A 25,789-nucleotide genomic window follows, 5' to 3' on the forward strand; every position below is an offset into this window, starting at 1 on the left:
CACAGATACACCACAAGCTCCAGCATCCAACAGAAACCGGCTGACTTTTAAAGCACACCCAGCAGTTGCTCCTGCACAGTGGAGCTGGTGCACAACTTTCAGGAATGCTGAACAAATGGGTTCGGGTTAAGACTCAGGCAGTTGAATCTGTTCAGAGAAAAATCAGTCAGTGGAAAGAAGACGACGACGTTTTAGAGGGTTTTTTGTTTTTTTTTTTCCTTTTCCACTCTCATGCAGGTCTGAGGGTTCCTCTGTGCACCCCTTCTTTTCCTGTCTCACAGATTCTGACAAGAGAGATGCTCCAGTGACCAGAGCGTGTGCTTTGTGCCCAACAAACAAAAACACCTCTCACCTTTATTTCCAGCATGAGCCGGCGGCCCTACAGCAGGGCATCTCTGGGGGGAGGCAGGAGGGATGACTTGATGCTGAGGTGGTGGTGAGGCCCCAGCTGCTCTACAGCAGGGCGTTGCATGTCAAGACAGACAAATATTGGAAGAGTGACATGGCCTGGTTTGCACCGAGGTCCCGCATGACATCATCGTGTAGCCAATCCCATCTGCCTCACAGGCTCATCAGAACCTACATTCACACCCCAGAAGCCCCCTCTCTCCCCCCAAATAAGTCATGCACTGAAAACACCATTTAAACTGACAGCTGCTGCTTGGAGCTGAGGCTGCCAGGCCGTTTGCATAACACTGTCTGGAGCATGCTCAGTGGTGCTGGCTAATTCCTCATTGCAACAATGGAAAAACCCAGAAATCTCTGTGAATAAGCCAGTCTGTGTCCTAAGTCAGCCCTTGGATTTCCTCCCTTTCTTGAGACTGTCTCGCCTCTGCAAAAGCTCCACTGGGGCTCTGTATCCAGCTTCAGCAGCAGAAATCTCAACAAGCTCACAGTTATGTGCTCGGCTCTCAGCTGTTTGCTACAGCCAGGAACTGGCTGGAAATCAGTTCAAAATGTTCCACATCCAAACCCCACCCCGCAACTCCTGGATCTCTCCCTTCTCACTCCCCGCAGCAGGCGCTGGGGCTTTTAACTGCTTTGCTTTATCTGCAGACATCCTGTGCATTGCTAACACTTCCATGTCACAGCTCCCTGCAACTGCTGCTGCAAGACACGCACCAGCACAGCTCCTGCTCCAGCAGTTACCTCCTCGCTCTGCAGCTTCACCATCTCCTTTCCAATGCCCGTGTCTTTCCCTGTCCAGCTTCAGCCCAAGAGCCTCAGGCATTGCCATCCACTTCACCTAAGCCAGGCGTGCAGTAAGAACCACCACCAAGCGCTTCTTCTCTTAGTATCACACCACCAGTCCGTGCCCCACAACTTCCCTGCAGTCTCTGCCATTGCTCCATCCCCCAAAGGAAGGCAATGGCCTCTGCTCCTCACTGCCACGTGCTGAGACTTCCCTTCACACGTAGATCTCCTGACCACGACCAGCCCTGGATCTACCACGCTCCACCTCCATAGAGAAGACGCAGCAGAAATCACCAACATCTTTGCTCCCCTTTCTTGGCCAATTCCTAGGTGCCATCTAGATCTGAAGGTCTTCAACTAAAATTTTGCACTGCAAAAGCAGCTACAGTGCTACTGACCATCGGCATGGCTCCATAGCTCTCACACCTCCTCCAGTCCCTTCTCAAGCAAACCCCTTTGAAATCAACAAGACAAGATCCTCCAGAGCCTTTCCTCTGCCACAGCAGGAAAAGTGCATCTCCCCACAACGGCCCAGGCCAACGTGCAGCCCAGGAGCTGGCTGAAAGCTTTGGTGCAAGCTGGTTTGAAGGGCAGCAGTGCTCCTTGCCGTGCCATCCTAAGGCTTCCATTCAAGCAAATAGGTTGCTTTTCCTTCACTGGTCAACCTGGGCCCTGCGTGGCTCGGCAGGGATCAGAGATTTCTCACGGAGCAGGTTTGCATTTGTTCCTCTTGACCATTTGCCCCCCCGCTGCAGAGAGGAAAACTACCTTTGCGCAGGCACTTCTGCAGTGGAGCCCGGCAGGACTGAGGACATTCCTCTGCCTGGTGCCAAGGGGTTAAGCTCACAGTAAGTTCCCAAAGCCACTTGCTTCCAACTGGCTGCTGCCTGCGGTTTGTGGGAAGGGATTTTGCTTTTTAATAACATTATAAATAGGGCTGTGTTCAGCATGCTGCAAACCCAGTTACTCTCTCTCTCTTACCCATCTCCCTCCTCCTCCCGCTTCTCTTCCCACCGCACCGATTCCAGATCTGACCATGAATCGGTCAGGATGCCTCCTCAGTGTCCTCAGCCTACTGGCCTGCCTCATCTCCGTCGTGCAAGCGTGTCCCCCGAGCTGCCACTGCCACGGCGGGGACCTGCAGCACGTCATCTGCGACAATGCTGGGTTGAAGAAGATCCCCAAGGTGCCTGAGCAAACACGGCTTCTCAACCTGCAGAAGAACAATTTCCCTGTTCTGCCGACCAACGGCTTCCGGGACATGAAAAAGCTGGTGTCCCTGCATCTCCAGAGCTCACGGATCAAGGAGATCTCAACCGGAGCCTTCAGAGGGCTCAAGAACCTGGTCTACCTCTACCTCACTGACAACCAGATCAGTGTCATAAAGCCAGGAGCCTTTGATGACCTCTCTGAGCTCACCTACCTGTACCTGGACCAGAATAAGATCCCAGACTTATCCAAGGGGATCCTTTCTCCTCTTGTCAATCTCTTCATCCTGCACCTAGGCAGCAATAAAATCCGGGAGCTGAAAGCTGGGGTCTTCAGTGGTGCTAAAGACCTGCGCTGGCTCTTCCTCTCTGACAACTCCCTCACCAACCTCCTGCCCGGGGCCCTGGAGGATGTTGAAAATCTCGCTGTCCTCCACCTGGACAAGAACCAGCTGAGCAGCTATCCCGTGAGTGCAATGAGCAAGCTGAGAGTGCTGGAGGAACTGAAGCTTTCCCACAACCCAATTGAGGTGATTCCGGACAACGCTTTCCAGTCCTTTGGGCGTTACATGCAGACTCTCCACCTGGATAACATGAAACTGAAAAAGGTGAGTCCTTTCTCTTTGCCTTTCCTCTGTATATGAAACGCAGGGCTCAATTCTCTGCCAAGCTGCCAACTCACTGCCCCTCCTGCACTTTGCAGAGAGGGGGGATCCCGGCCTGCATGAAGAGAGGCACCTGTCAGCTGCAGAAAAACCACACATAGCTGAGCAAGGGATGGGAGCAGTGCTCCACCCTTTTGGTGGGCTGCTTTATGCAAAGCCAAATTATCCGGGGCTGGTCAAGCTCATTGGAAAGGCAGTGCTCCGGAGCTGGAGGTCACACCGGTCGCTGAGAAAGTATTTGGGGTGGTCCAGGACAGTCAGCAACCTTCCATCATCCCAGACACGACGCATCTGCTCTGGGATTGAAGAGCTGAACTGCTCCGCTCCTTTGCTCAGCCTGAGTGCCTGCTGCTGTCTGAAAGGGGGAGATTCCAAAGATCAAAAGCAGTTTCTCACTCCTGCCTTGCAGACAGGTAGACATGTGAACCTTCACCTTCACCTCTCCACCATCCCTTCGAACTTTACACATTATAAAGGAAGGTTTGTTTATTGATGCTCTCTCAAAAGCAACTCTTGCAGCATCTTACAAAGGGGATCTGTTCCCACCGGAGTGGAGAAGGAATATTCATATGTCCTGGAAAAACAACCTCCTCCTTTTTCTGTGAGAAAGCATCCATAGGCAGAAGCATCATACTCAGGGAATAACTCACATTAGGACCTCTGAAATGCCAGGTAGAAGTGCAAGAACACAAACTAGCACAGTGCAAGAAGAGCAGCACCCTAGGGCAGCCTGACATCCGAGATGCACCCTACATGGCTGGAAAGGGGGGCATCTTCTGCAGGGAAGGACAGTTCTCCCTGGCACAACACACTGCCAGGAATGCCATTACCTGCTGTAGGGAACCTGCTTTGGCAGGGGGGTTGGACTCGATCTCTGGAGGTCCTTTCCAACCCCTATGATTCTGTGAGTCTGTGAAGCCCAAAACCAAAGTGCATCCAGGTAAGGCAGGACAGCAAAGCAGAGCAACACCCACTATGTGCAGGAAGATGTGATGAAACATGAATTTCTTAGTAACAAAAAGCAACTCAAATGGTATCACCTATCTGTAAAAGAACAAAGCTGCTAAAGCTACCTGAAGCAGACCACACTAGAGTTTCCACAGGGAATAAAGAAAATTCAGAAGCTGGAGTCACAGCATGCCCAGGTGCAGACTGACACACCTGTGATAGCACCCAATCAGTATTTAATCCCTTGTCTACTCTCAGATCCAACCTCTCCAGGATGGGGGGTAACTAAATGCAACACTTCAAGCCAACTTACAGACCTCTCTAGGGGAAGCGTTCAACGTGTGGTCACATCTCTTCCATAGACTCAGTTTTTGGGGACTCCCATCACACACAAATCAAAAGCTCCAAACTAAGTGTCATACCAGCTGTAGGCTCCAAGTCTTGTGCTGAAGAAATGTGATGCTCCAGAGAATTCAGTGTCCTTGATTCCAACAAAGGAGCATCTAAATACATGAAGTTTTAGTTTTCTAGCCTATGAACCAAGTTCAGAGTTGTCTCTCCAAAACCTCAGCATGCCCCATACCCAAACAGCCCGCACGCACCTGGCCACAGAAGCCACACAACCTGGGAAATCCCTACCAAATACTTTAAATGCTGCTGACATCTTAACAGCAGCTCTTCCTTCTCCATAAAAATACTGTCTCTAGCTTTTTCTTGTATGTCTGCAAAGCTTTCAAGACGTTCAGGTGCAAAACTGTTCCACACGAAGCTATCACAGCCTACATGGTGCTGAGTGGAGCACGGAGAGCCGTCAGGCTTCTCTGCAACTCGAGAACCACAGAATTCCCTTTCCTCAATCACTTGCATGCCATATTACATGGGCCAGGACACACTGCATGAATCAACAGAAAATAAGGTAGTGCAGAACCTGCAAGCTTTGCACACACCCTCTCTTCATTGGAAAAGAAATTACAACAGTAATTCTCAATTTAAACAAAAGGAAAATCACCAATTTCTTTACCAATGCACGCGCTGGCAGGAAGCACAGCAGCTGTTCCCGGCAGACGCTGCCTCTACTCGTGGGCTGGGAGAGGAATGAGCAGCTGAGACAGGCAGCGTTCCTCTGTCCAAATCAGAACACGGCCAGGGCAGCCAGGGCGTCCCTCTGAGCAGTTCTGCTATCAGCACAACCCTCTGAGATCAGCTCACAGAGCCAGCACTGCCGACTCCAACAGCTACAGTACTCTGGGAGTTTCTTAGCGAAGCTCTAAATTTATCCAGTGTTGCTTAATTTGGAAGATAGCAGAAGTTCACAGCTTAAAATAGCGCGTTTCCCTGTCGGGTCTTTCAGCTCGGCCTGCACACAGCCCGACAGTCCCACCAGCAGGGTGGGCTCACCACAAAGGGAAGCGCAGGTCCTGACCCGCAGGGTCTCCTGGCAGACCTGGTGAATCTCTTCTCAGCAGTTTTGAGAAAATTTCCCCATTTTGAGAAAGGGGGAGGAACGGTTTGTCACAGCCAGCAGAAGCTCTGTCAGTTGCCCTGTCTCTAATGCATCACCTCCGAGAAAGTTTGTGTTGACAGGTTTGCTTTCAAAAAGAAACCTTCCAATCTGAGTAACTATTGGCTGAGAAAAAACGGAGATGAAGCTTGAAGGAAAGGATGGGGGAGGGCCGTGAAGCAGAGTCCACAGCCACGCAAAGCTTAAGCTCTCCCTGAAAGCCTGCCCATTAATCAGGAGCAGACAGAGCTCGCAGCACACCTTGCAAACAGCCCGCTGGAAATGAGAAAAACCAGAGGAGGCTGAGGTGCTGGAAACCTGCCTCTGTTTCTATTCCGCTCCGATGCCAAGTGTAACTTTCCACTCGGAGCATCGGGCACTGCCAAAGCCCACAGGCCTTGCAGACGCCACAAACACTGCCTCCTTCAGCCGCCCCGCGGCAGGGAAGGCAGCGGCCCTGGGCGGGTGTCCAGCCTCGGAAGGGATAATAAGAAAATACCTTATTAAGAACAGAGATGTATGGCTCAAAACATAAAGAGGGCTGCCCGCTTTTGCTTTATTTAGGAATGCGGCTTCAAACAGAATCCCACGTGGATCTGGGCTGTAGCTCTCTTCAGGTAGGAGGCTGCTAGCAGGAGCCCTGCGTGCCGCCCGCAGCTCCCACAGGGCTCCCCGTTCCTCACACGCTCGCTGCCTCCACGCTCGTGGAATGCTCCAGTTTGAACCCAGGAGGACATCTCCCCTTCCCTAACTCGGGGTTGCTCAGCATAAACCTCTGTGTTCAGTTTGCAGACAACGCGTTCGCCGGCGTCACCGTTCTGAAGACGGCACACCTCGAGAACAACCGGCTGACCCAGCTGCCCCGCAACTTCCCCTTCGACAAGATGGAGACCCTGACGCTCTCCAGGAACGCCTGGCACTGCAACTGCCAGCTGGCACATCTGCGCAAGTACGGGGCCACGCACACCTTCCTTCCCCTCATCGCTTGGGGTCTCCTCGGGGTCCCCCGGCCTGCGTGGGGCAGGAGGAGACGGCAGAAGGCAATGCTCAGCCCGCCGGGCCCGTGGCGGCCGCAGCTGAGCCTCCTGTAAGCTGCTGTGTTCTCCCCCCAGGTGGCTGAAAGCCAATCGCACCCGCACGGAGGACACGTGCTCCACGCCGGCGCAGTACCGGGGGCAGTCCATCAGGGACACCCCGGCCCTCCGCACCTGCAAGCTGCCCACCAAGAGGTCCAGGAAGGGAAGCCGCCATTAAGCACGTAAGAGGGGTCGCAGAACCAATTCCTAGCGGTAGCTTGTAGTCACTTCTTGCACAGACCCACAACAGACCCAGTGCCACTAATGCTACAGGGACTGCTGTCTCAGATGTCATTAACAAGGAGATTTAGCTGACATCCCACTCAGAGCTGCTCGCTCTCCCTGGCCATGCTGGACTCCACAGGCTCGCAGAGCAGAGACCCTGCCTGGAGCAGTAGGGATGGAGTCAACCCCCTTAAAACAAACACAGACCTAACGACAGGCCTGGGACAGCGAGGAAGGGTGAAACGTTGTAATTCAGTGTCAAATCAAGGGCGGCTTTAGCCCACTGCTGGCCTGGGGTGGAATAATACAGACTTTACTTTTCTAATCGACTGGAGATGCTCCTCCTTCTGTCCCAGTGAAGGCTCTCCCAGGTCTGGTTTGAAAACCAGCCCAAGACACAGCTGAGGAATCTGGCCCCAGGCCGCCCAGCCCATACCGTCCGTATGAAAATAGATGCCTTCCACAAGGAGCAGTTCCCAGACCAGCACCTGCCTTTCAATAACTACCGTTCCCATCCGAGACGCTCAGGTATTTAGAAAAACAAGGGCTGGTGCCTTCAAATGAATGTCCCAGAACAGGAAGGATCTTTGCAAAAATATTCTTTGCATAAGGTGCTCTGGGCCAGAGGGTGACTCAGGAGACAGGGCTGGCTCTCCTTTGAGCAATGGGCTTACTGACATCTACCAGTCCAAACACCAACTGTGAAACGGTGTCACACAAACACCTCCAACAACTGGGAACTACCAAGCGTACTAAATTCAGAGCAAAGAGTAGTGAGAAAGCCACAGCTGTCATCAGCTCAGCCCAAGCGTTCTGCTTTTCCACATCCCAGGACTAGATCTGGAGCTTGTACAGATTCCAAAAGACTTTGGATTAACCTGAAAATGTGTAGGCTTTTGGGAAAGGGACCTTTGTTCATTTGCTAAGTAAAGTACAGCGACCCTGCGATGCACTGTGTGAGCAAGAGCCATCGCTGTGCCCTTCCTAAGGGCAAGGACTCAGAGTCCAAAGCCCACTTATGGCCATTTGGCCCCTGTTCCCTAAGGAGATGCATAACAGGATGGAGAAGATAAATTTATGCCTGAAGTGTCAGGGATTATGCCAGCAGCTCTGAGCCTTCCTAAAGTGATAATTTATCTTGCAGTGCCAGAGACGTTATGGATTAGAGATGGAAATACCACTCATTCCATACAGGGTGAATAAGTTCTGACCAGAGACGGAAAAACTCTGGTTTCTAAACCACAATACTTAAATACTTCACCTTCTTCTCTCCCTGCCTGAACTCAATTTCAGCTCACTCCCTAGGAAAAGAGTAAGAAAACCATGACAATAATAGCTGGTTTTCCTTTTGCACCTTTGGCCCAACTCACTCTCAAAAATGTATAAACGTTAATGAAATAAAAACCAATTTACCCCAGCCTTGCAGAAGACAAAACTCAGTATCTTCAGGTGTAAGAGGCGCAATGCAAGCACGCAAATCCATCCCTGTGCAGTGACACAATTCTAAGGGATACAAAGCTCCCCTGAGTTCACTGTGCAGCTCTCGAGAGGCGGGCAGCTTCCCCAGATAGCAGCCCTCAGGGTTTCAGAGACACGGTGGCTCTCTCACTGTCCAGGAGCTGCGTGTCAGAGAGGCTGTCTGGCAGCTCCTAAAAGTCTGCCTGCTCTGGAGCTTCACTGCTCTTCCACCTTCCAGCTGCTCTTCTCTCCCTGCCGCGGGTTCTTCCTTTACAAAGGAAGCGCTCACCAGCCACGAACACTGCAGGTAAGATGCTCCGGAGACACACAGCAAGTTGGCATCAGAGGCTGCAGATGGGACTGATGCATCTCCTCCATCGTGGGAACTGGTGATGGCTTCTTGAATTCGAGTTCTTCTGTTTCAGTTATAGGCTTCACTCACAGACAGCGTAAAAAAAAAAACAAAAAATGCACAAAAGCTCCAAGTTTAATGATGTGCTTAAAAATGCCCCTAAACGTGGGATTTCCCTTTCTTCTTCCCCAGCAGGACCCGCTACGGCCTGTCCTGGTGACCGGTCACTCCTATCATCAGAAAACTACTGACTTCTGAGTCCTTCCTTAAGCTTCTCCTATCTGTCAGGAAACATAGCTGATATATCTGAACACCTCCAGCCTCCTCCGAATCCCCGCTTCTCTGCTGATTGCAGGATGGAATCCACCTTTTCAATCTTTTCCAACATCTATATATTTTAAAAGAGGCATTTTAAAAAATAAACGATGCATGACCATACTAAGAGCTAACCTAGATCCTGCCGGTAAAGCACAGTCATCTTTCCCAGAGGCAGCGGAACCCACGTCCCAGATCAACCAGTTTGTCTCTGTCTCTCCCCTTCCAATAGAGTGGAAGCAAGTAGGAAGGCAGAAGCGTTCTTCCCCAGCTGCTTGATCAGGAAAATTGGTCTCAACCCGTGCAGTCCTCCTTCCTCCCCCGGAGGGGATCCCTGCAGGCCAGGGCCGAGGATGGCAGGTGAAGCAGTGCCCAGGAACCGGTGGCCCTAAGACAGAGCTGCCCTTAGCTCCCAAAGGCAGCGATTTCCCTAAGCCAGACAGGAATCTTTGAGGGAAGCGGTACTGGGAAAGCCCGGAACTGAAGCAAGCTGAAGACTGGATTCCCTCCCACTCTGTGGGCTCCACCAAGATGTACGCGTGTCCAAGAGGAGAGGTGTGCACCACGCTGCCTTGCTGGAGCACCCCTCCTCGCCCTGCCCATACTCAGAGGATCCAGCAGGACACCAGGATGACTGTGGTTTATTGTCATGGCTGTTACAATACCACAGTTGCAACTTAACTGTGTTTTTTAATCCTAAAGAGTTATATAAATGTATGTATATTTATTCCTCTGTAACTGAGTGTAAATGACCCTCAAGAGGATGAAAACTCCTCTGTCTCCTATATAGAAATCAAATTGTATATTTTCTTATGTACATCTTCTGTATAAAGCTCTTGCTGCAAAGATGAATTCACCAAGCGTCCCGGCGTCTGTCTGAGGGCTGGGGATCGGAGGTAACGTGAGATTGGTGGCACAAACATGGACTTAATCCTCTTTATCCTATGGGCAGGATGGCTGCTTGTGAGGGAGGGGTTTATCATCCCTTTTTCTACAAAGCAGGAACACATCTAACGAGTCCCAGGCAGCTGTAGTCATGTCTGGAAATATTCCGTAAAGTTAAACTCAGGCCTACTATAAAAATAGGTGTCTGTCTCCTATCGGAGTCCAGGGAATGGCATCAAGGCTGTCTGTGGTGGTCATGAAGGACTTCGTATCCAGGAAAAAACTCTGGCCGCTTCTAAGACGGCTCAGGACGGCCCTGGACCCTCCCAGTCCTTTCCAGAGCATGCAGTCATCCCTATTAATGTCCCAGTCCTGACAAGGTCTGGATCTGCCAATAATAACAGCCTAACCTGACTCGTGTGCTCATCCATCACAACAGTGCACTTCCTCAGCATTTGCAAGCAATGTGGCACCGAGGTAAAATTTGTTTCTGTTAAAGCAAAACAAAAAGGCTCTTTTTTGGCTCATTCCCTCCCAGGCAGAAACCACTCAGCTGCAATTTGCACGGTACCTGAGAAAGAGTGAAATCTGACTCAAACACGAAGTGGGGGCATATGTGACACACTGCACATCTTCAGACCCAGCAGTGAAATGTCACTCAGAGTCCCAGCGCCCCACGGGCCGATGGCCCACCCCCCACACCATGGGGGTGCATGGAAATGCGATGGCAGAAGAACACGTGCCCCAGCACAGGCTGTAGTTCTGATAGAGCAATGCTTGGTGCCACTGAACCATTCCCACGTTCAGACTCTCAAACACACAGCACGCGTGGGATTTTCTATCTGCGTGCAGTCCAAGACGGTGGAAGAAACCTCACAGCAGAATGAGCACGTGCAACCCCCTACTCCAAAACAAACCAGAAACTCCTCTCCCAAAGTCATTCATCCTTGCAGCACGTGCAAAGAAACAGAAGGATTTACAGAATCTGAAACACACCAACAGAAGTTCGGCTTCTGATTCTCCACGCAGTGTGTCCCTCACCAGGCTGCCTCCCCAGGCACCCCCGAGGACAGCAGGCAGAATTCCCCCCTCCCTCCCAGCCCCACCGCACAGCCGCTCCCCAGCCCGGCCTCACACCCACGTTGCACCACACCTGACCACGGCAGCTCTGGCACGGCTGCTGCCCAGAGGTGCCCCATCTCATGTTTTGGCCACAACAAACAATCCTTGCAGCTTTTGCACAGCAGCCACAACTCACCAAGATCTCTGGCATGTGCATCTTTGTTGAAATCACCTTCATGATCTCGGGGGGAACAGGGGAACCTGCAATGATTCCTGCAAGAAAAAGGAGAAGATGGCTGTCTCAGAAACTGTGCGTTTATTCATAGGAGCAGTCCCTCAGAAGGTTCTGCACGCTCAGACTGAAATGCTGGCGAGACCTTTGGGATACACTGGTTCCTGTCAAAATGCTTTCTATTTGTACGGATACAGAAGCAAAGGCTGCAGCAAAACCAGTTTGCCTGAATGAATTAAGGGTTGGCAGTGTTCACTCGTTAGGAAAATAAACTCTAAAGCACATACTTTGTCCAAACTACGGTTCCAGAAAAGGAAAGACTGAGAGCAGAAAGAGGCACAGATTTTTGCAGAACGCTCCCATAGATCATCACCGCCATAAAAACAAAACCTTTCCTCCCGCTCTGAGTGGACCACCTCTCTGGGGGAGGACAGGTCACATTCTCACCTGTTCAGATATGCCTCAGGATGACAGAGCGAGAAAGCAAAGTAATGCGTAGGCTTTGCTGCATGACAAGGTGAGACAAGGATCATTTTGCACATAACTGAGCTGATAAATCTGCTCAGTGTTTCTTTGCGCTCCAGCACCATCTCCTCTCTGCTGCCATTGCCTCAGAAGGGCAGATGGCATCCCTCCTTCAGCTGTTGTGCCGAGTCCGTCTGAGATAAGAGAGAATCCTCCAGCACACGTTAGATGTTGTCATACGAGTGTCTTTAAAAGCAGGCAGGAAGGTTTGGGTCAGAGAAATGACACAGCAGCTCTGTCGGACCCCACCGGCTTAGAGCACAAAGCGCCTGCTGCCGCGCAGTGGTAACTCGTGGTAGGAGCCGAGCGCGATCCGCCTTCCCACTGTACCGGGGCAGCAGCCCTAGCAGGTAAGTCCCCCCTCGGATTGCTTTAGGATGAAAGAAGAGCCCTAAACATACGCAGTTCTTGAAGGAAATCCCAAGGAAACAAAATGCAGCACCAAATTAACGGCTCACACAGCACAGCATTTCCCTGCAGAGCAGTCATTGCACGCAAAGCTTAACACAACCTCCCAGCAGGGAAACGCAGACCCATTTCACTGGGCTTTTTCATTTTCTGTCTGAGTCGTCAGACTTACCTCCCCGGAGAGTCGACAGGTTGTAGGAGTCAAAGTCCGGCTGGGAGAGCATGTCTATGAACATGGTTGGCGTGCCGTGTAGGAAGGAGCATCTTCAAGAAGGGGGGAGAAAAGGCAAAGCTGCAGAGTTGGAGCCCGGTGCCGTAACACCTCAATACCCCACTCCTGTCACACGCGGGGTTCATCGCTTGTGCCCCACGTCAGCGCGCACACAGATGTACACATTGAATGTACCTGTGTCTGTATACCATACACAACTGTAACTCCTTTGTTTTCAACAAGTGACACGTGAAGCACAACCTGGAAATGCCACCAGGGACAGACGTTGAGGCAATGGATGGGGGCGAGGTGTAAAACACACCGGCAGTAACAAACCGAGATGGACAAAGCCTACAGTGACCCAACACCCCCTCATACTCGGGGGAAAAAACGTGTGGCAAGCTCCCAGGTAGAGCAGAGCGGCCTGCTGAAGAGCCTCTGTGAGTGCACCACTCTGCAGGGGCAGGAAGCGCGAGCAGCAGGCCGGCAGGGGAGACAGGGCAGAAAGCGCTGCCACGGGGCTCTGAACTCCAGAGAGAGAACTCGGCAACTCTCACTTCTCCTGAGACACCGCCTCCAGCGTCGCCTTCCCCTCGAAGCTGGGGGCTGAGAAGATGCAGGAGGAGCCGTGCAGCGCCGACACCATGCAGCCCCCCACCGACGCCAGGCAGTGGTAGAGGGGCGCGGGGATGCACACGCGGTGGTCCTGGTGCAAAGGAAGGCGCGGTGAGCAGCAGGGCTCGTCCAGGAGCCCACCTCGCCTCCCTGCTGCGGCTCAGCGTCCAGCAGAAGAATTCTGCCGATTCGCTGGGAACTGGCGGAAGTCTGAAATTCGCCTTTCTTCCCATTAGACAGAAAAGCTGTGCTGGTGCTTCTCGCCCTTAGTAACAATTACTTTGGGACATTTTTCCTATCAAGATCTCATTCTGGATTCTTGCAACGTCTTTTCCTTGCTGGACTTCCTAGACTGGTATTGCTTACTGTTATGTTATAATATACCAGAAGAGAAGAACGGTAGTGCTGTTTCAGACATGCAGCATTGTGCAGGATTTGGTACGTGCTGTTAATTTTGTTTTTAAAATCACCAAAGGCTCTGATCGAAAAATTCTTTTTTTTATATTATATATATATAATTTTTTTTAATCAAAGCCATAATGTGAGAAATAACCACTTCAGAACTTCAAAAGAAAGGCTTTGCCTTTCATTATTCCCAAGAGGAACTAAAAACAGAAAACATCAACAAGATCTTGTGCTGGAAAGAGTAACGAGAGTGTAAACATGACATGAAATGAAGCCATGCAAAAGAAATTAAAACCTCACTCAATAGAATTCAAAGCTAACATCTAGAGCTCTGTAATTGTTCGAAATAAGCATTTGCCAAGATGAGAAGCAATTCATTTCACCATTTCCCCCCCACAGAAATACTTTTTAGAAAAAAATAAACAACAAAAGCTTCTCATGAATCTAAAATGCATTTTCAGCGAAACTCCACACGGGAAAAGTGAGGGCAGTGCTTCCATCTGCAGGCACAAGGAAGGCCAAGCAGAGCCCTAAGAGCCCCCACGTCCCACCCCAGCACGGCCAGCATCCCCCAGCGTCCTTCACAGCAGCCCTGCTGAGCGAGCAGCTCCCTGCACATTTGGTCTCAGCGGCGCCGAGAGCACAGCCCAACCCCGCTGCACTGCAGGACCCACCTGCTCTGTGATCCCCAGCCTCGCCCCAATCAGATTGGCATTGTTCACAATGTTTCTGTGAGACAGCGTGGCTCCTTTGGGGCTCCCTGTTGTCCCCTGGAAGGCAAAGAGCGTTCTGCAATCAGGTCACCTTTGCAGAGGACATGCGTTCTTTGGCGCGAGCTCCCAGGCACAAATCCTAGCACGATCTCACGCTCCATCTCTTCATTCCCTTCCCTGACCTGAGAAATGGGATTTTTTATTTTTTTCCCTTTATCAGCACTCAGTCCCAAACCAGACAAAAAAAGTGGCTCAACTACAGCTGGAAAATTCACATGACAATTCTTGACAAAGGGTTGAGCAAGAAGTAGAAAGGGGAAACTCTAGAAGACTTCCTCCGTTCTGCAGCAGAGGTGGAAAAAGGCAGAACCAGGGCTTGGTCAAAGAGAGCATCAGGCAAAGGAAGCTCAGCATCTAACAGAGTCTTCTCTGTGTCCCCGCTGAGGAACTCAAGCACAAGGCATGGAGCAAACAGAAGCACCTACTGAAGTGAACTGGATGTTGACCGGTTCGTTGCAGGACAGGGTCTGCTGCAAGGCTCTTAACTGCTTCATATGGCTGCTGTCCCCAGCCTGCATCACTTCGTCCATGTGAAAGGTACCAGGCAGCTTGGAGTCCAACATAATGACAGTGGATAGGTCAGGTAGCCTGGTAGAAGGAAACACACCATCAAGAATGGGGCAAGGAGAAAACTGTCCAAATAGCTGTATGGGGGCCAGGGTAAACCTCCTGCACAGGCCAACCTCTCTTCTTTGGATAAGACTCAATTACTGTAACACAGGAACGAGAAGCATTTTAGAGCAGCTCACACAGGGTACATACACCAAAGGAATTTTACTCCTGTTTCCAAGTCTGTAATCTATGTTATAAGGAAGGATCGTGTGCAGGACTTTCCACCTCTAAGGATTCTACGATTCTGCAAGGAGCCCTTCTATGGCCGGCAGTGATGGCTGAAGCCCAAACAGGGAAAGACCACACAGGTCATTCCAAGATGTTATCAATCACCTGTCTGGGATCTCAGCAGTGCTCCAGTGGCCCTGCAATGGCAGAAGGACGTGGACTTATCAGAAGCTGTAGGAACAGCCCTGCAAGTGCCTGAGGCAGTACCTGCAGAGCAGTGCTGGGGGAGAGGCTTCCTGCTTGTGGTGTCTCCCAGCACAGCTCCATTAAGTGGCTGCAAAGCACCCTCATCAGTACATAAATATACTGAGAGCTCTCTGCACAGATCCTTGCTCCGCTACAGCGTGTTGTCTGCAGCTGAGATGACCCAGGGCAGGACACAGCTGCTAGGTCAGTGAAACATGCCAGGTGTTCCTAACTCACCTTTTGCTCTTTATTCCCCCTGGACTGGAGTTTTCCACTTCAGGACACGACTGCTTTAGAATATCATAGTATTTCTGCGATTTAAAATGAGCAGGAAAGACCAGTGCCTTGCAGCCAACCTGTGAAGGGAGACAGAAACTGATGAGAACCATACTGGGGTGATGCTCAGGCCACAGAGAAGAGCAGAGCCTACCAGACAGTGACCCCACATGGCATAGGTTCTCCGGTGGCTCTGCATGGGATGTTCTCCACGGCTGCTCTGTTTAAGCACACGATCCTGACTCTCCAGACTAAACCTGAAGCTTTTTATAGACTTCCCTAGTAAGAGCCATCGTATCCGAGGTTAAAGAGTCACTGAAGAGCAGGTAAGAGGTCTTTGCAAAGTGAAAATGCAGCAGGACGCCCTGATGGCTGGGGGTTCAGTTCTTGCCGGGCAAGAAAGCAGAGCTGCAGCTGAGTTCCCCACTCCCAGAGGATCACTGTTCTTCACTGCAGTGCGAAGGTACAGGACTGATGTTTCAGGTCAGGAGTCCCAATGTTAACAAAAAGCCCAGTCCCAAGATAAAAAAAGAATTTGATTTGTGTTGATCTGAAAACAAGGATATTTGAGGAGCCTTGGGAAAACACAGAAACCTAAAGATCGCTCCTCAATTTAAGCCAGGTTTGGAGTTTTTTTGGTTTTTTGGTTTTTAAGATGCACAGATTCACAAGTTTTTTCCACCTCCTTTTAAGGCATAAGCTCTTCTGAAAATTACGGCATTTCTCATTCAACCCTTATGTTTATGTAATCCTGAAACAAGGCACTTTAATTACTCCAAGAATTTCTATTTATTTTTCAGCAGATGCGATCTGTGGAATTTGACCCAGATTTGCAAATTGCTTTCATCTCCCAAAAGCACATTTTTGTCAAATAAACTGTTTACATAAATTATTTACTTGGCTGTTCTTGTTATTTTCCCAGAATCCATGAAAGCAAGCGGCCAAATTTACACCAATACACTGTTTTTAAGTACCCTCTGGAGTGCATCAGAAGGGAAGACAAACATGTGCTGAATTTATGGAAGAGCCTGCCCAGATCCCAGGAACTGTGTCTTTTCTGGGATGTTCTGAGGCTTTCCAGCTTCCCCTGTTAGTCGCTTGAAGTTTCTATTCTGCTTTAACTAGCTTTGCAAACAGGCTCCATGAGGTGCTGCGAGGCGGATGCTGCAGGAGAGAAGAGCCTTCAGTCCAACATCTCCCATTCAGCATCGACCAGAAGGCAGCAGAGCCTTCCCCACACACCCTGCCAGGCAGAAGCTATCACCAGTTTGCTTCCACCAAGCCCTGGAAATATGATGGCAGCAAACGGAGGAAGAATGGTTGCTCAGTATTTATTACTGCGTGTGCTGGAGGGAACCTGATGTAGTAAGAAAGAGACCGCACAAGCTGATGCAATTCAATGGGCAAAGCCCAAAAATCCCCAGGGCTTTTGTCGTGCAAAAAAATCAAACAATCAGATAATTGGTGGGGATGAGGAAAACCAGAGAACCCAGTGCCAGAGGTACACGTGAAAGTGAGGAGCACTACAAAACCCGAGGCAGAGCAGCTCCCAGCAGAGCTGAAGCAAATTCTGCTCTTCCCCTTCAGCGCTCTGGGCTTATGCTGGAGAAAATCAGAGCAGAATCCGACACAAAAATACAGAAAGGGAAACAAAATCCAGGTCCTCTTGGGAAAAAAAGGATAGGATGCCATCTCAGGAGAGAGATGCAGAATGAAAGTCATGGACAGAGCCAGAAATGAAATATTCCTGATACCAGCAAGTGCAGCACCACTGTAGTGCAGCACATCACCTGTCCCAGTTAGGCAGGCGCTGGCACGTTCACTTGGAGGTTACATTCCAGCAGGCCAGAGCACCAAGACACCCACACTGCAGGGGAAGTGCTTCACTGCAGTGCATTTAGTTTTAATATCTGGAGACAACAGCAACACTAGCAGTATTACCATAAGAGGATTAAATGAAGGATGAAATGGGAACTCGAACTACAGCCCAGCAACCAAATTCCAGACTGCTGATGCAAGAAAAAAAAATCTCATCTAGCAGCAAGAAATCCCCCACTTCTTTCCAGATAATGCAAGAACCTGTATGGTGGTCTTGCTTTTATATGGCATCACCAGCCCTGCTCTGTGGCCAGCTCTCCTTGCCTCTTCCTAATATGCCTACGTGTTTAACCAGTTCACCTCTCTGTACCATCTCCCTGCTACTCCCTTTAACAAAACTGCTTTTACGACTTCCCATAACAAATCAAGTAGAATTAACAGCGAGTGCCATACAAACCTTCCTGATCACAAACTCCAGCTCAGGGGCCTGATAGGCTGGATTCACAGATACCTGAAGAAGGAGAAAGAAGGGTAATCAGAGCAACCTTACCTCAAAAACCCTCTTCCCTAATACATACTCCACCAAGAAAGTTCTCCTAGAGACAGGTCACAGCTGAAGCCTCTCCTGTTTGAGATGCAGACCTAAGAGCTCACCACAAGGAACTCACATTCACTAGAAAAGCTATCTGAACCCTGTGTTTGCATGAAAGAAAAGGGAAAAGATTCACGAGTCAGTCACAACAGCTTTAGGAATAAGAACAGTCCTCCTTTCTCCTGGCAGGCATTAAATCCGAGCCAGAGATACTCAAAACTCAAGGAACTTTGGGGTTCTTAACAGAAAACCAGCAAAATATCAGCATTTCCCTGTATGGGTCTCAACAGAGGCTGCACTGAGCACAGAAGCTGAGCTGACCCTCAGGGTCATCCTGAGCTGTGCTCATGCATCCTATTACTGCTCCTTAGCAGACATTGGGATGAACAGTGCAGAAAAAAATATACTAGTAGATGTGTTACAGTCCTTACACAGAGCACTGCATAAATAGGGCACACGTTGGTTAACGTATCAGATCATACAGTCAGTGAAACTGCCTTTCAGGGGTACACAGCTTGGGCTAGGTTTTTAAATGAGCATTTGTATCTTGAAGCCATACAGATACGTTTAGGAGGGATCTGAGTAACTGATAGCTATTAGGATAACTGCATGCACCATGAAAACCGACCGAGGGGCAATCTGGTTTGTATCCATCACTGCTTCCTGCGAGCTGTTTTCCTGCAGGCCGTCCCTTTCTATTCCCTCCTCACAGCCCCGCCGTCTGCTTCCCTGCACAGCAGCAGATGCAGAGCGCTGCACAGATCCTGCTTAAGCACTGACTTCACGAGGAGCTCACCGTGCTGGGTGCGAGCATGGAGAGAGTCAGACCATAAACCTCACTCTCCACCATATCCTATTGGTGCGTCCATCTCCTTTCCCAACGCGCTGATAAAAACCCCAGCACTTACCAGGATGATTCCTGCCTGGGCAGTTGCAAACTGCATGAGAACCCACTCATATTTATTGGGACCCCACATTCCTAGCCTGTCTCCCTTCTTCAGGCCAAGAGCCAGAAGTCCAGCTGCTGCTTGGTCTACCTGTAAAATGCAAGACAAGCACCTGAGGATCATAAACATTATGTGGCAGTGGATATCTTTCCACAAAGCGGAAGCCCAGAAGGGCTGTTCGTGTGCTGGTACTGCTTCGGAGTAGCTTTCCTCATCCTCGTCTTCTTCATTCCCCCTTTAGGATAAGCTCATTTCCTTACTAAGCAAGAGGACTTCCATTTCCATTGTTTCTTGAATAAAGGGGTGACAGACCCTGGCTCGGACGGCTCAGGGTTTGGCGGCGGTGCCTGCTGTGGGGGCTGGATCAGCTGCAGAGCCTGGAGAGGAGCTGGATCAGATCCAAAGGCCTCCTCCTCCGGGAGGTGCTGATAGGTGCAGACCAGACCTCAGCACAGTGCGGTGAGCAGCAGATCTCCGGCTTGGCCAGGATCGGGGCATACGTTTGTTAAACATTCTATCAGTTTTTTAGGATTCTGCACTTGCTCAGGGTTGAAATCCAAAACCACTGGAGGTAACAAAGTTGAAAGTCAACCAACCTGACCAACACAAGAGCTAAAGGCTGCTCCAGGTGGTGGAAACATCATGAGTCAGCCCATAGAAATTATCGCCACCACCTGATGTATTAAGTATGAAAGTTCATTTTGGAACATAAAGTAATCATTTCACGTATGCTGTCTTCTCCCTTTGATCCTGTGGTCTGTAAGGACAAAGGCAGCACACACCCACTGCACGTTCGCTCTGCAGTGCTGTCACTGCGGGCTCAGACCCAGGACAGAGACGCACACAGGACAATCCTCGCTCCTGAGCTAACCAAGGAAACCAGGCTGGATTTCTCCATTAACCCAGCTGTCCCAGCGTATCGGTTCGGGCTCTGACGTGGATCAGACACTCACCTCCCCTTTGAACTGAGCAAACGTTTTCCGAACTCCATCTCGGTGGAAAACGAAGGCGTCACGGTGGGGAAACCGCTCCGCTGTCTCATCCAGGCATTGGCCCACAGTTTTGTTTATAAGTGGAACGTCTAGGGTCCCCTGGATATAGCTGTCGGTCACCCTATGGGACGCAGAAAGTGTCCTTGCGTGCAGGACACTGAGAAGGAAAAGAAGCTGTGAGACAGATGCCAGCGGGGTTTCTCTGCTCTCACAAACCCACCAGCACTTCATGCACACTGTCCCAACTCCTTACTGAGGTGGTCGCCTCCCAGCTTGCCCAGCTGACTTCCTAATACGTAATGGAAGATACAAAGAATTCCTAAGCCACCAGGTTCAGCTCAGGGCTCTGGTTACAAAAGAGTGTCTTTTTTAATGTAACCAGTCATTACAGTGCTCCCAGTCTCCATACGAGAGTTAAAAGCCTTGGCCGCTTATCTCTGGATCACCTTTGCAGCCTCTCCTGTGCTATTCCAGCCCGAGCTCCACCCGGACCGAGGACTACAGAACGGTGAACTGAATCAGACAGAAGCGGGTTTTTTTCCTTCCCAAGGCCCAGTGGCTCACTCCCATGAGGTGTAAGCAGTGCATCCCACTGAAGTCAGCAGAGAGCTTTTGCTCTGCATCAGCTCAAACAGCAGGCAGCTATCACAGCATCACAGCATCACCCGACCCAGAACAAAGGGGCATCCCCAGCACGTCCCACGCTCAGCCCAGGCAGAGCACCGCATGCACACCACACCTGCAGAAACATGCCTACAGCAGAGTTAAGACCAGTGCTCTTGTGAGATGCCACAGAAATATGAGGAAGGTGGTTCAATGCCAGGGCTGCTAAATGAACATCAGAGCTGGTGCTATCCTCCTTAGATTTCGAAAGAACAGCCACCACCCTGAAAGAAGATCCTGGGACACAAACGTGCTTGCCCTCACTTATCTCTACATGTCGGGGCCACTGTGAGATATTTCCCTCTTCCAGAAAGAGAGATGACAAACCGAACTAGTGAGCTCCAGCAAGACCTAGGTGCACTATAGGGAATCACATGCAGCCGCTTCTGTGCCTAAGATCAAGAGGACCTCCAAAAGCACTTGGAAAGCAGCTGCCCCACCTGGAGATGCCCAGTCAGCAGGCACACAGCACAGGGCTGAAACCAAAACACCGCTCACCCCCAGGGCAGGAGCCCCCAGCAGCCCCAGGGAAGGCGCACTGCCTGCTGCTCGCTGTGCTGCTCTCATTCATCTGCTGTGAAAACTACTCCAAACATTTCTAAATATCTGGAGAGACTGTGGATTTGGCAGTTTACTGAGAGATCGTAACATTAAAAAGTGCAAATAACATGGAAGGACAGCAATGAAAACGTTTGCGGGGATGTTCATTGTAACGGCTTCCTTCTGCTGGGAAGAGGAGATGGCTGAGAAAGTTAAACAAAACTTAGTGCTGCGTCATTTTAACCTGTTCTAAAAGGATCTGGGGAGAACAAGACAGTCTTATCTCAGAGCATAAAAACTGTTGAGAAGAGATCAAAGGAGTTGAGCCTTAACCGAGAGCTACTGGCAGAGTAATGACCAGCGTGTGCAGCACTAAGCGGGCTGTGCGTGCTTTACTGCCTCCGGGAGCAAAACCACAGAGGCAGCAATAAAACGAGGAGCTAGCAGAGCAATGACAGGAGAGAGCTGCAGGGCCAGCAAAGCAGGCTGGCAGGGGAGAGAAGGATACACAACAAACAGAGACATCAGGACGGAGGACAACCTGGGAGGCATTTCAGCAGAGAAGGGCCTTGGCAGAAGTGGTGGGACGCAGTACTTGAGCACAGAAATGATACTGGAGAGGAAAGGGGAAGTAGCAAGAAGCTGTGGGCAGAGCACTAGTGAAAAGCGCTTTAAAATCACTACGGCTTTCCCTGACGGTCAGCTGCTTCGCTCAGCACAAAAGCGGCAACTTCCTCTGAAACCGCAGCTGTCAAGGATCCCAGCGCTGCTGTTCTCCCTTCCTCTGCTCTGAGCCTTTCTCTGCCCAGCAGCCGCCTGCCAGGCAGGATGCAGCCCCACCAGCACTGCCACCTCCTGGTTCCTCTCTCCTCACTCCTCACCTTCTTTCCTCCACTCCTGACTCGGGATACTCCTAGGAAGGACGGGGGTAAGCAGCACTGCCCTTTGTTCACAGACGTGGGGCAGAGGAAAAAAAACAGACCGCCCTGAAATCAAATTTTACCCATTCATTATGGGATCAGTGCTCTGCAAAGCCTTTGTGCTAATAGCCGAGAACTTGCTTTGCTGCCCATGAGGAACAAGATCAGCAGGGGGTTACTTCCTCAGCGAGATGGGCTTCTGCCTCCTGGCCGGTACAAGTAGAGCTGCTGCCTTTGGGAGCAGCTGGGCTCACAGAGCAGAGCAGCACAGCCTGACCCTCTTCCCACACTCCTGTCAGCAACGGCAGCTCTGCTCTGTTCAGGCAGTCACTTCTCACTGCTCTGTACAGCAGTTCACCCTGCGGCTGCAAGGGCTGCCCCAGAAGGAGGAGGGAGGACATAATCGAACAAGCAGTACAGAGAATTATCTTTTCTTTCAAAGCTCCTGGGCTAGGCACATATAAAGACCAGGAGATGAAAGAAAGCTCCACAGAACAAAAGCCTTTGATAAGAGTTGAAAAAGCTCTCCCTAATCCACAGAAGAGTGTTTTTAGGGGGGCAATAAAGAACACGGCAGCTCCTGCAATCGTGAGCCATCCTCACGCTGCTGCAGGGCAGTTTTAGAAAAGCCCCTCCCATACGGTTGGACTAGATGATCTTATAGGTCGGTTCCAACCTTGTGATTCTATGATTCCTCACACTGCCAGGGCAGGAAACCATAAACCGTTTGCAGAATATCAGTGGAGGCCGCCACACTCACATCTCTCTGCAGCCAAGTCACCTCCAGTTCCAGTGGAAGCAGAGCTCATCTCTATGGTGATGCTCCACATTTCCCACCAGCTGCACGGAGAAGCAGGCGCTGCTCGGTGCTGAGCTGCCTCGGACAGCCGGGGTCAGGTGAGCCTGGGGTCAGCGAGCAGAGCCCACCTGCTGAGCAAGAGCTCTTCCACCAAGTGCATCCCCCCATCGCCCGGAGCCCTGGAGCCCTGTGCTGTGCTGGGAGCAGCAGAAGGCTTTCATCGACCGCGCTCTCTTGGGACTCAATCCAAGGGAGCCGCGACCAACTGGTTAAAAAATACATCTGGTCTCACGTGTTTCCCCAGCACGGGGCTGACAAAACGAGAAGCAGAAAGAAAAAGGAAGAGAACGTTCAATTGAAATCCAGGCCCTGCAGCTGATAGTCTGATCTTTATGCTTTCTGCAGTCTCCTTTGATGTCCTCTGAGCTGCTCGCACAGCCCTGCACCGCTGCCATGAAGGTGTGAAGCTCACAGCAGGCAGAGCAGAACCTCAGCTTACAGCCCCACTTCCTCCCAGGCTGAGGGGGCGAAGGCTCCCACTGACCTCACGGGGGCCGGAGCCCCAAGGCCCGTGCATGAGGGGCTGTTTTCAATCTGAGAACACTGAAAGTTCCTCACGTGGTCCCCAGAAATTCTCCCGTGCAGAAACGTTCTGGGGCCTGATCCTCACTCCTTAACACACAAACCCCGAGCAAAACCACAGCTCCTCCTTCCTCCAGTTTTCATGGCTCCATCTCCCTCCCTGTCCCAAATGTGGGGATGAAAGAACGTCAAAGAACTGTGAAATATTTCTTTACAAAACTCTGCACTCTGAAGAGTTTCAGTGGCAATGCCCTCGCAGTGTGGAAGCAAACAGCTGCCTCCCAGGCCCCCACCCTGCACCAAAAACACCTGCAGCTTTGAAATCCGGGTCTGAAATAGCTCACGCTCATAGCCCAGAATCACTAACTGGTCTCAAAATGCTTCTCTTCAGAAACACCAAGGGAGCAAAACTCACAGCTTTCATCTGGTTTGAGCTCCCCAGATTCAAATCTGATCTCTGGAAATGCTTTGGCACTTCTGTACTACTTATTTCTTGGCCATAGCGAAAAGCAAAAGGTGCAGGCCAAAGTAAAACAGCATTCTGGAAGCACCGGGAGCCTAGAACAGAAGGAAGCAGGCAGATGCATCACGTGGGAACGATCAGCAGCACCATGCTGACAGCAGGCTGCCTCCTCCTGCCCAGAGCCAACAGCCAGCACGAGAGCGACTGCACAGAGCATTTCAAGAGAAAGAATGTTTAAATGGAATGGGTCCGAAGGATTTATATATTTTCTTTAGTCTTTGCTGTAGAAGACAAATAATTCACCCTCCACCCCCTCCTGTGGCACAGCTGGAGGTAAAACAAGTCAGGAGTCGCTGGCTTGATCTGATGGCAGCTCTCCTTTCCCTGCCTCAGCTGGCAGAAGGCAAACAAAACTCCTCTTGGGTTTCACCAATAAACTTTGAGAGCACATCTTCTTTCAGCAACGCATTCCAGCAGCAAAGCAGCCTGCAGTGCCTGCAAACGAGCCAGCATCACTACCATGCTGCTCCTGCATGGCAGCCACCTCAGCAGCAACACTGCACAGAGAAACGTCGGGGCGCGGGGGAAGAGCTTCCTCCTTGTCTCATGTGAAAGCAAGGCCAGCAGGTAGATCGCATTGGCCCATAAAACACTGCTACCCAGCAGGCACCCATCAAACCTTATAAAGCAGTCTCAATCAATCCCAGGAGCTGTGTGTGATTAACCCTGAGCAACGTTTTACAGCTGCTGACATAAGATAACCGGTTTCATTTTTCATCTCTTTTTCCATCTCTGCAGAAATTACCCTGAGAAGGGAGGTGTAACCCCTCATCCCCTGCAGTGAGCGCAGAGCTGCCCTGAGCAGCGCGGGGTGCTGACTGACTGCTGCTGCTCCCCGTCCTCACGGGGCTCAGAACCGATCCCAACTACAGAGCTCGGATTTGGGGAAGCTCAAGGACTCCACATCCAGCTTCTCACTCATGGAAATCCATTACGATCACCTCCCCAAAGCAACAAGTCCTGGGTCTTTTATACAAAACAACTGCAAGGAAGGAGTGGGGAGCCAGCACGGCTCTGCACTATCTTTACCTCCTTGCTCTTTAACACAACCCTGTTGGCTGCGGAGTTGATCACCTTTTGATTACTTTTTGTTTGTTTACTTTAGTTGGAGCACTGGTGATCTCCAGAGTTTTCACAGAGCCCTCAGGTTTCAATTCCAGCAGACTGGCTGTGTTGTCCCACGTGCCTCGTTCTGCCCAAAGGATAAGTACTGCGCAATGCTGAGAGCAGAATTTACTAAGTCTTCACGGTACTAGAAAGTTTATTCTTCCAAATAGGCATCGTGAGTCACTGTTCTGCCACCCAGCTTCACACGGAACGCTGGGCTGGAGTCCAAACTGCAATAAATATTCTGTGTCGCTTCCCTCCTGTTTCTTAAGAACAGATGCTGAGATGGTATCTCCCCATCAGAGCCCAGCTGAAAAGGATTACCTGCACCCCGAGTGCGAACCCTGCCGAGCCACTTCCTGGAAGTCACGCCTCCGGGTGGGATTAGTGTCTGAATTCCAACTAATCCTTCAAAGCCAATTGCTTTCCCGTCGCCGTTTTTCCTAGGAGCTTGCTCCAAAAGGCAGCGAGAACCGGCCAGCTGCAGAGCTGCTCGGAGCCACGGACCTGCCGGCCCCGCGCTGCTGCAGACCAGCAGCCTCTGCACGGCCGTAATAACGACACGGGTACAGGGACACCGACGGGCACGGCCCGCGAGTCGGAGCGCTGGGCGGGGAGGAGAAAGGAGCTCGTCTGTACGTCGCGCGTTACAGCGCAGTCGGGATGGAGCTGCTGCACAAAGAAAGTTCAGCCCCGGGCTGAACACATTCCTCCGCACGCTGCGCGGGGCTGTCCCTGCCCCTGGAGGAGGCTGCCCGTCTGCTGCTGCTTCAGGGGGACACTGGGGAGCCAAAGTACGGCGACGCACCGAGTTGACCCTCCAGCACCCCGAGCCCAACCCGGCCCCTCTGCATGCAGCCACCGCCTGGCTCGACACCCCCGTCCCTCCGCCCCCTTCAGCCCTACGCAACTCCCCGCTGCCCCCAACGACACCCTGCCCCGCGGA

At 51.1% G+C, this 25,789-nt stretch overlaps 2 protein-coding genes across 4 annotated transcripts in view; one reads left to right on the top strand and one right to left on the bottom strand.

The window, feature by feature from the left end:
- The window catches only part of ACSF2 (acyl-CoA synthetase family member 2), a 35,927-nt gene that overhangs the window by 9,473 nt on the left and 665 nt on the right, over positions 1-25,789 (bottom strand). The window contains exons 2-10 of one of the 2 annotated variants that reach the window (XM_010721618.2): positions 19,671-19,866; positions 18,679-18,807; positions 17,636-17,689; positions 15,322-15,440; positions 14,484-14,646; positions 13,960-14,055; positions 12,823-12,971; positions 12,227-12,318; positions 11,086-11,162 (exon numbers count right to left, since the gene is read on the bottom strand). In XM_010721618.2, coding sequence (XP_010719920.1) covers positions 11,086-11,162; positions 12,227-12,318; positions 12,823-12,971; positions 13,960-14,055; positions 14,484-14,646; positions 15,322-15,440; positions 17,636-17,689; positions 18,679-18,807; positions 19,671-19,866 — 1,075 coding nt within the window. The remainder of the gene's footprint in view (positions 1-11,085; positions 11,163-12,226; positions 12,319-12,822; positions 12,972-13,959; positions 14,056-14,483; positions 14,647-15,321; positions 15,441-17,635; positions 17,690-18,678; positions 18,808-19,670; positions 19,867-25,789) is intronic. The other variant, XM_031556361.1, reaches the window with a different exon arrangement.
- Positions 1,816-8,909, top strand: CHAD (chondroadherin). 2 transcript variants are annotated; one of them, XM_010721617.3, is made up of 4 exons: positions 1,816-3,010; positions 6,302-6,465; positions 6,629-6,774; positions 8,820-8,906. In XM_010721617.3, the coding sequence occupies exons 1-3, from the start codon at positions 2,231-2,233 to the stop codon at positions 6,768-6,770; spliced, it is 1,086 nt and encodes a 361-aa protein (XP_010719919.1). In that variant the 5' UTR covers positions 1,816-2,230; the 3' UTR covers positions 6,771-6,774; positions 8,820-8,906. The 2 variants fall into 2 exon arrangements, with proteins under 2 accessions (XP_010719919.1, XP_003211631.1); XM_003211583.4 differs by having other exon boundaries at positions 1,817-3,010; positions 8,823-8,909.

Source organism: Meleagris gallopavo, chromosome 20 (assembly GCF_000146605.3).
Source record: "Meleagris gallopavo isolate NT-WF06-2002-E0010 breed Aviagen turkey brand Nicholas breeding stock chromosome 20, Turkey_5.1, whole genome shotgun sequence".
Classification (NCBI taxonomy): Eukaryota; Metazoa; Chordata; class Aves; order Galliformes; family Phasianidae; genus Meleagris; species Meleagris gallopavo.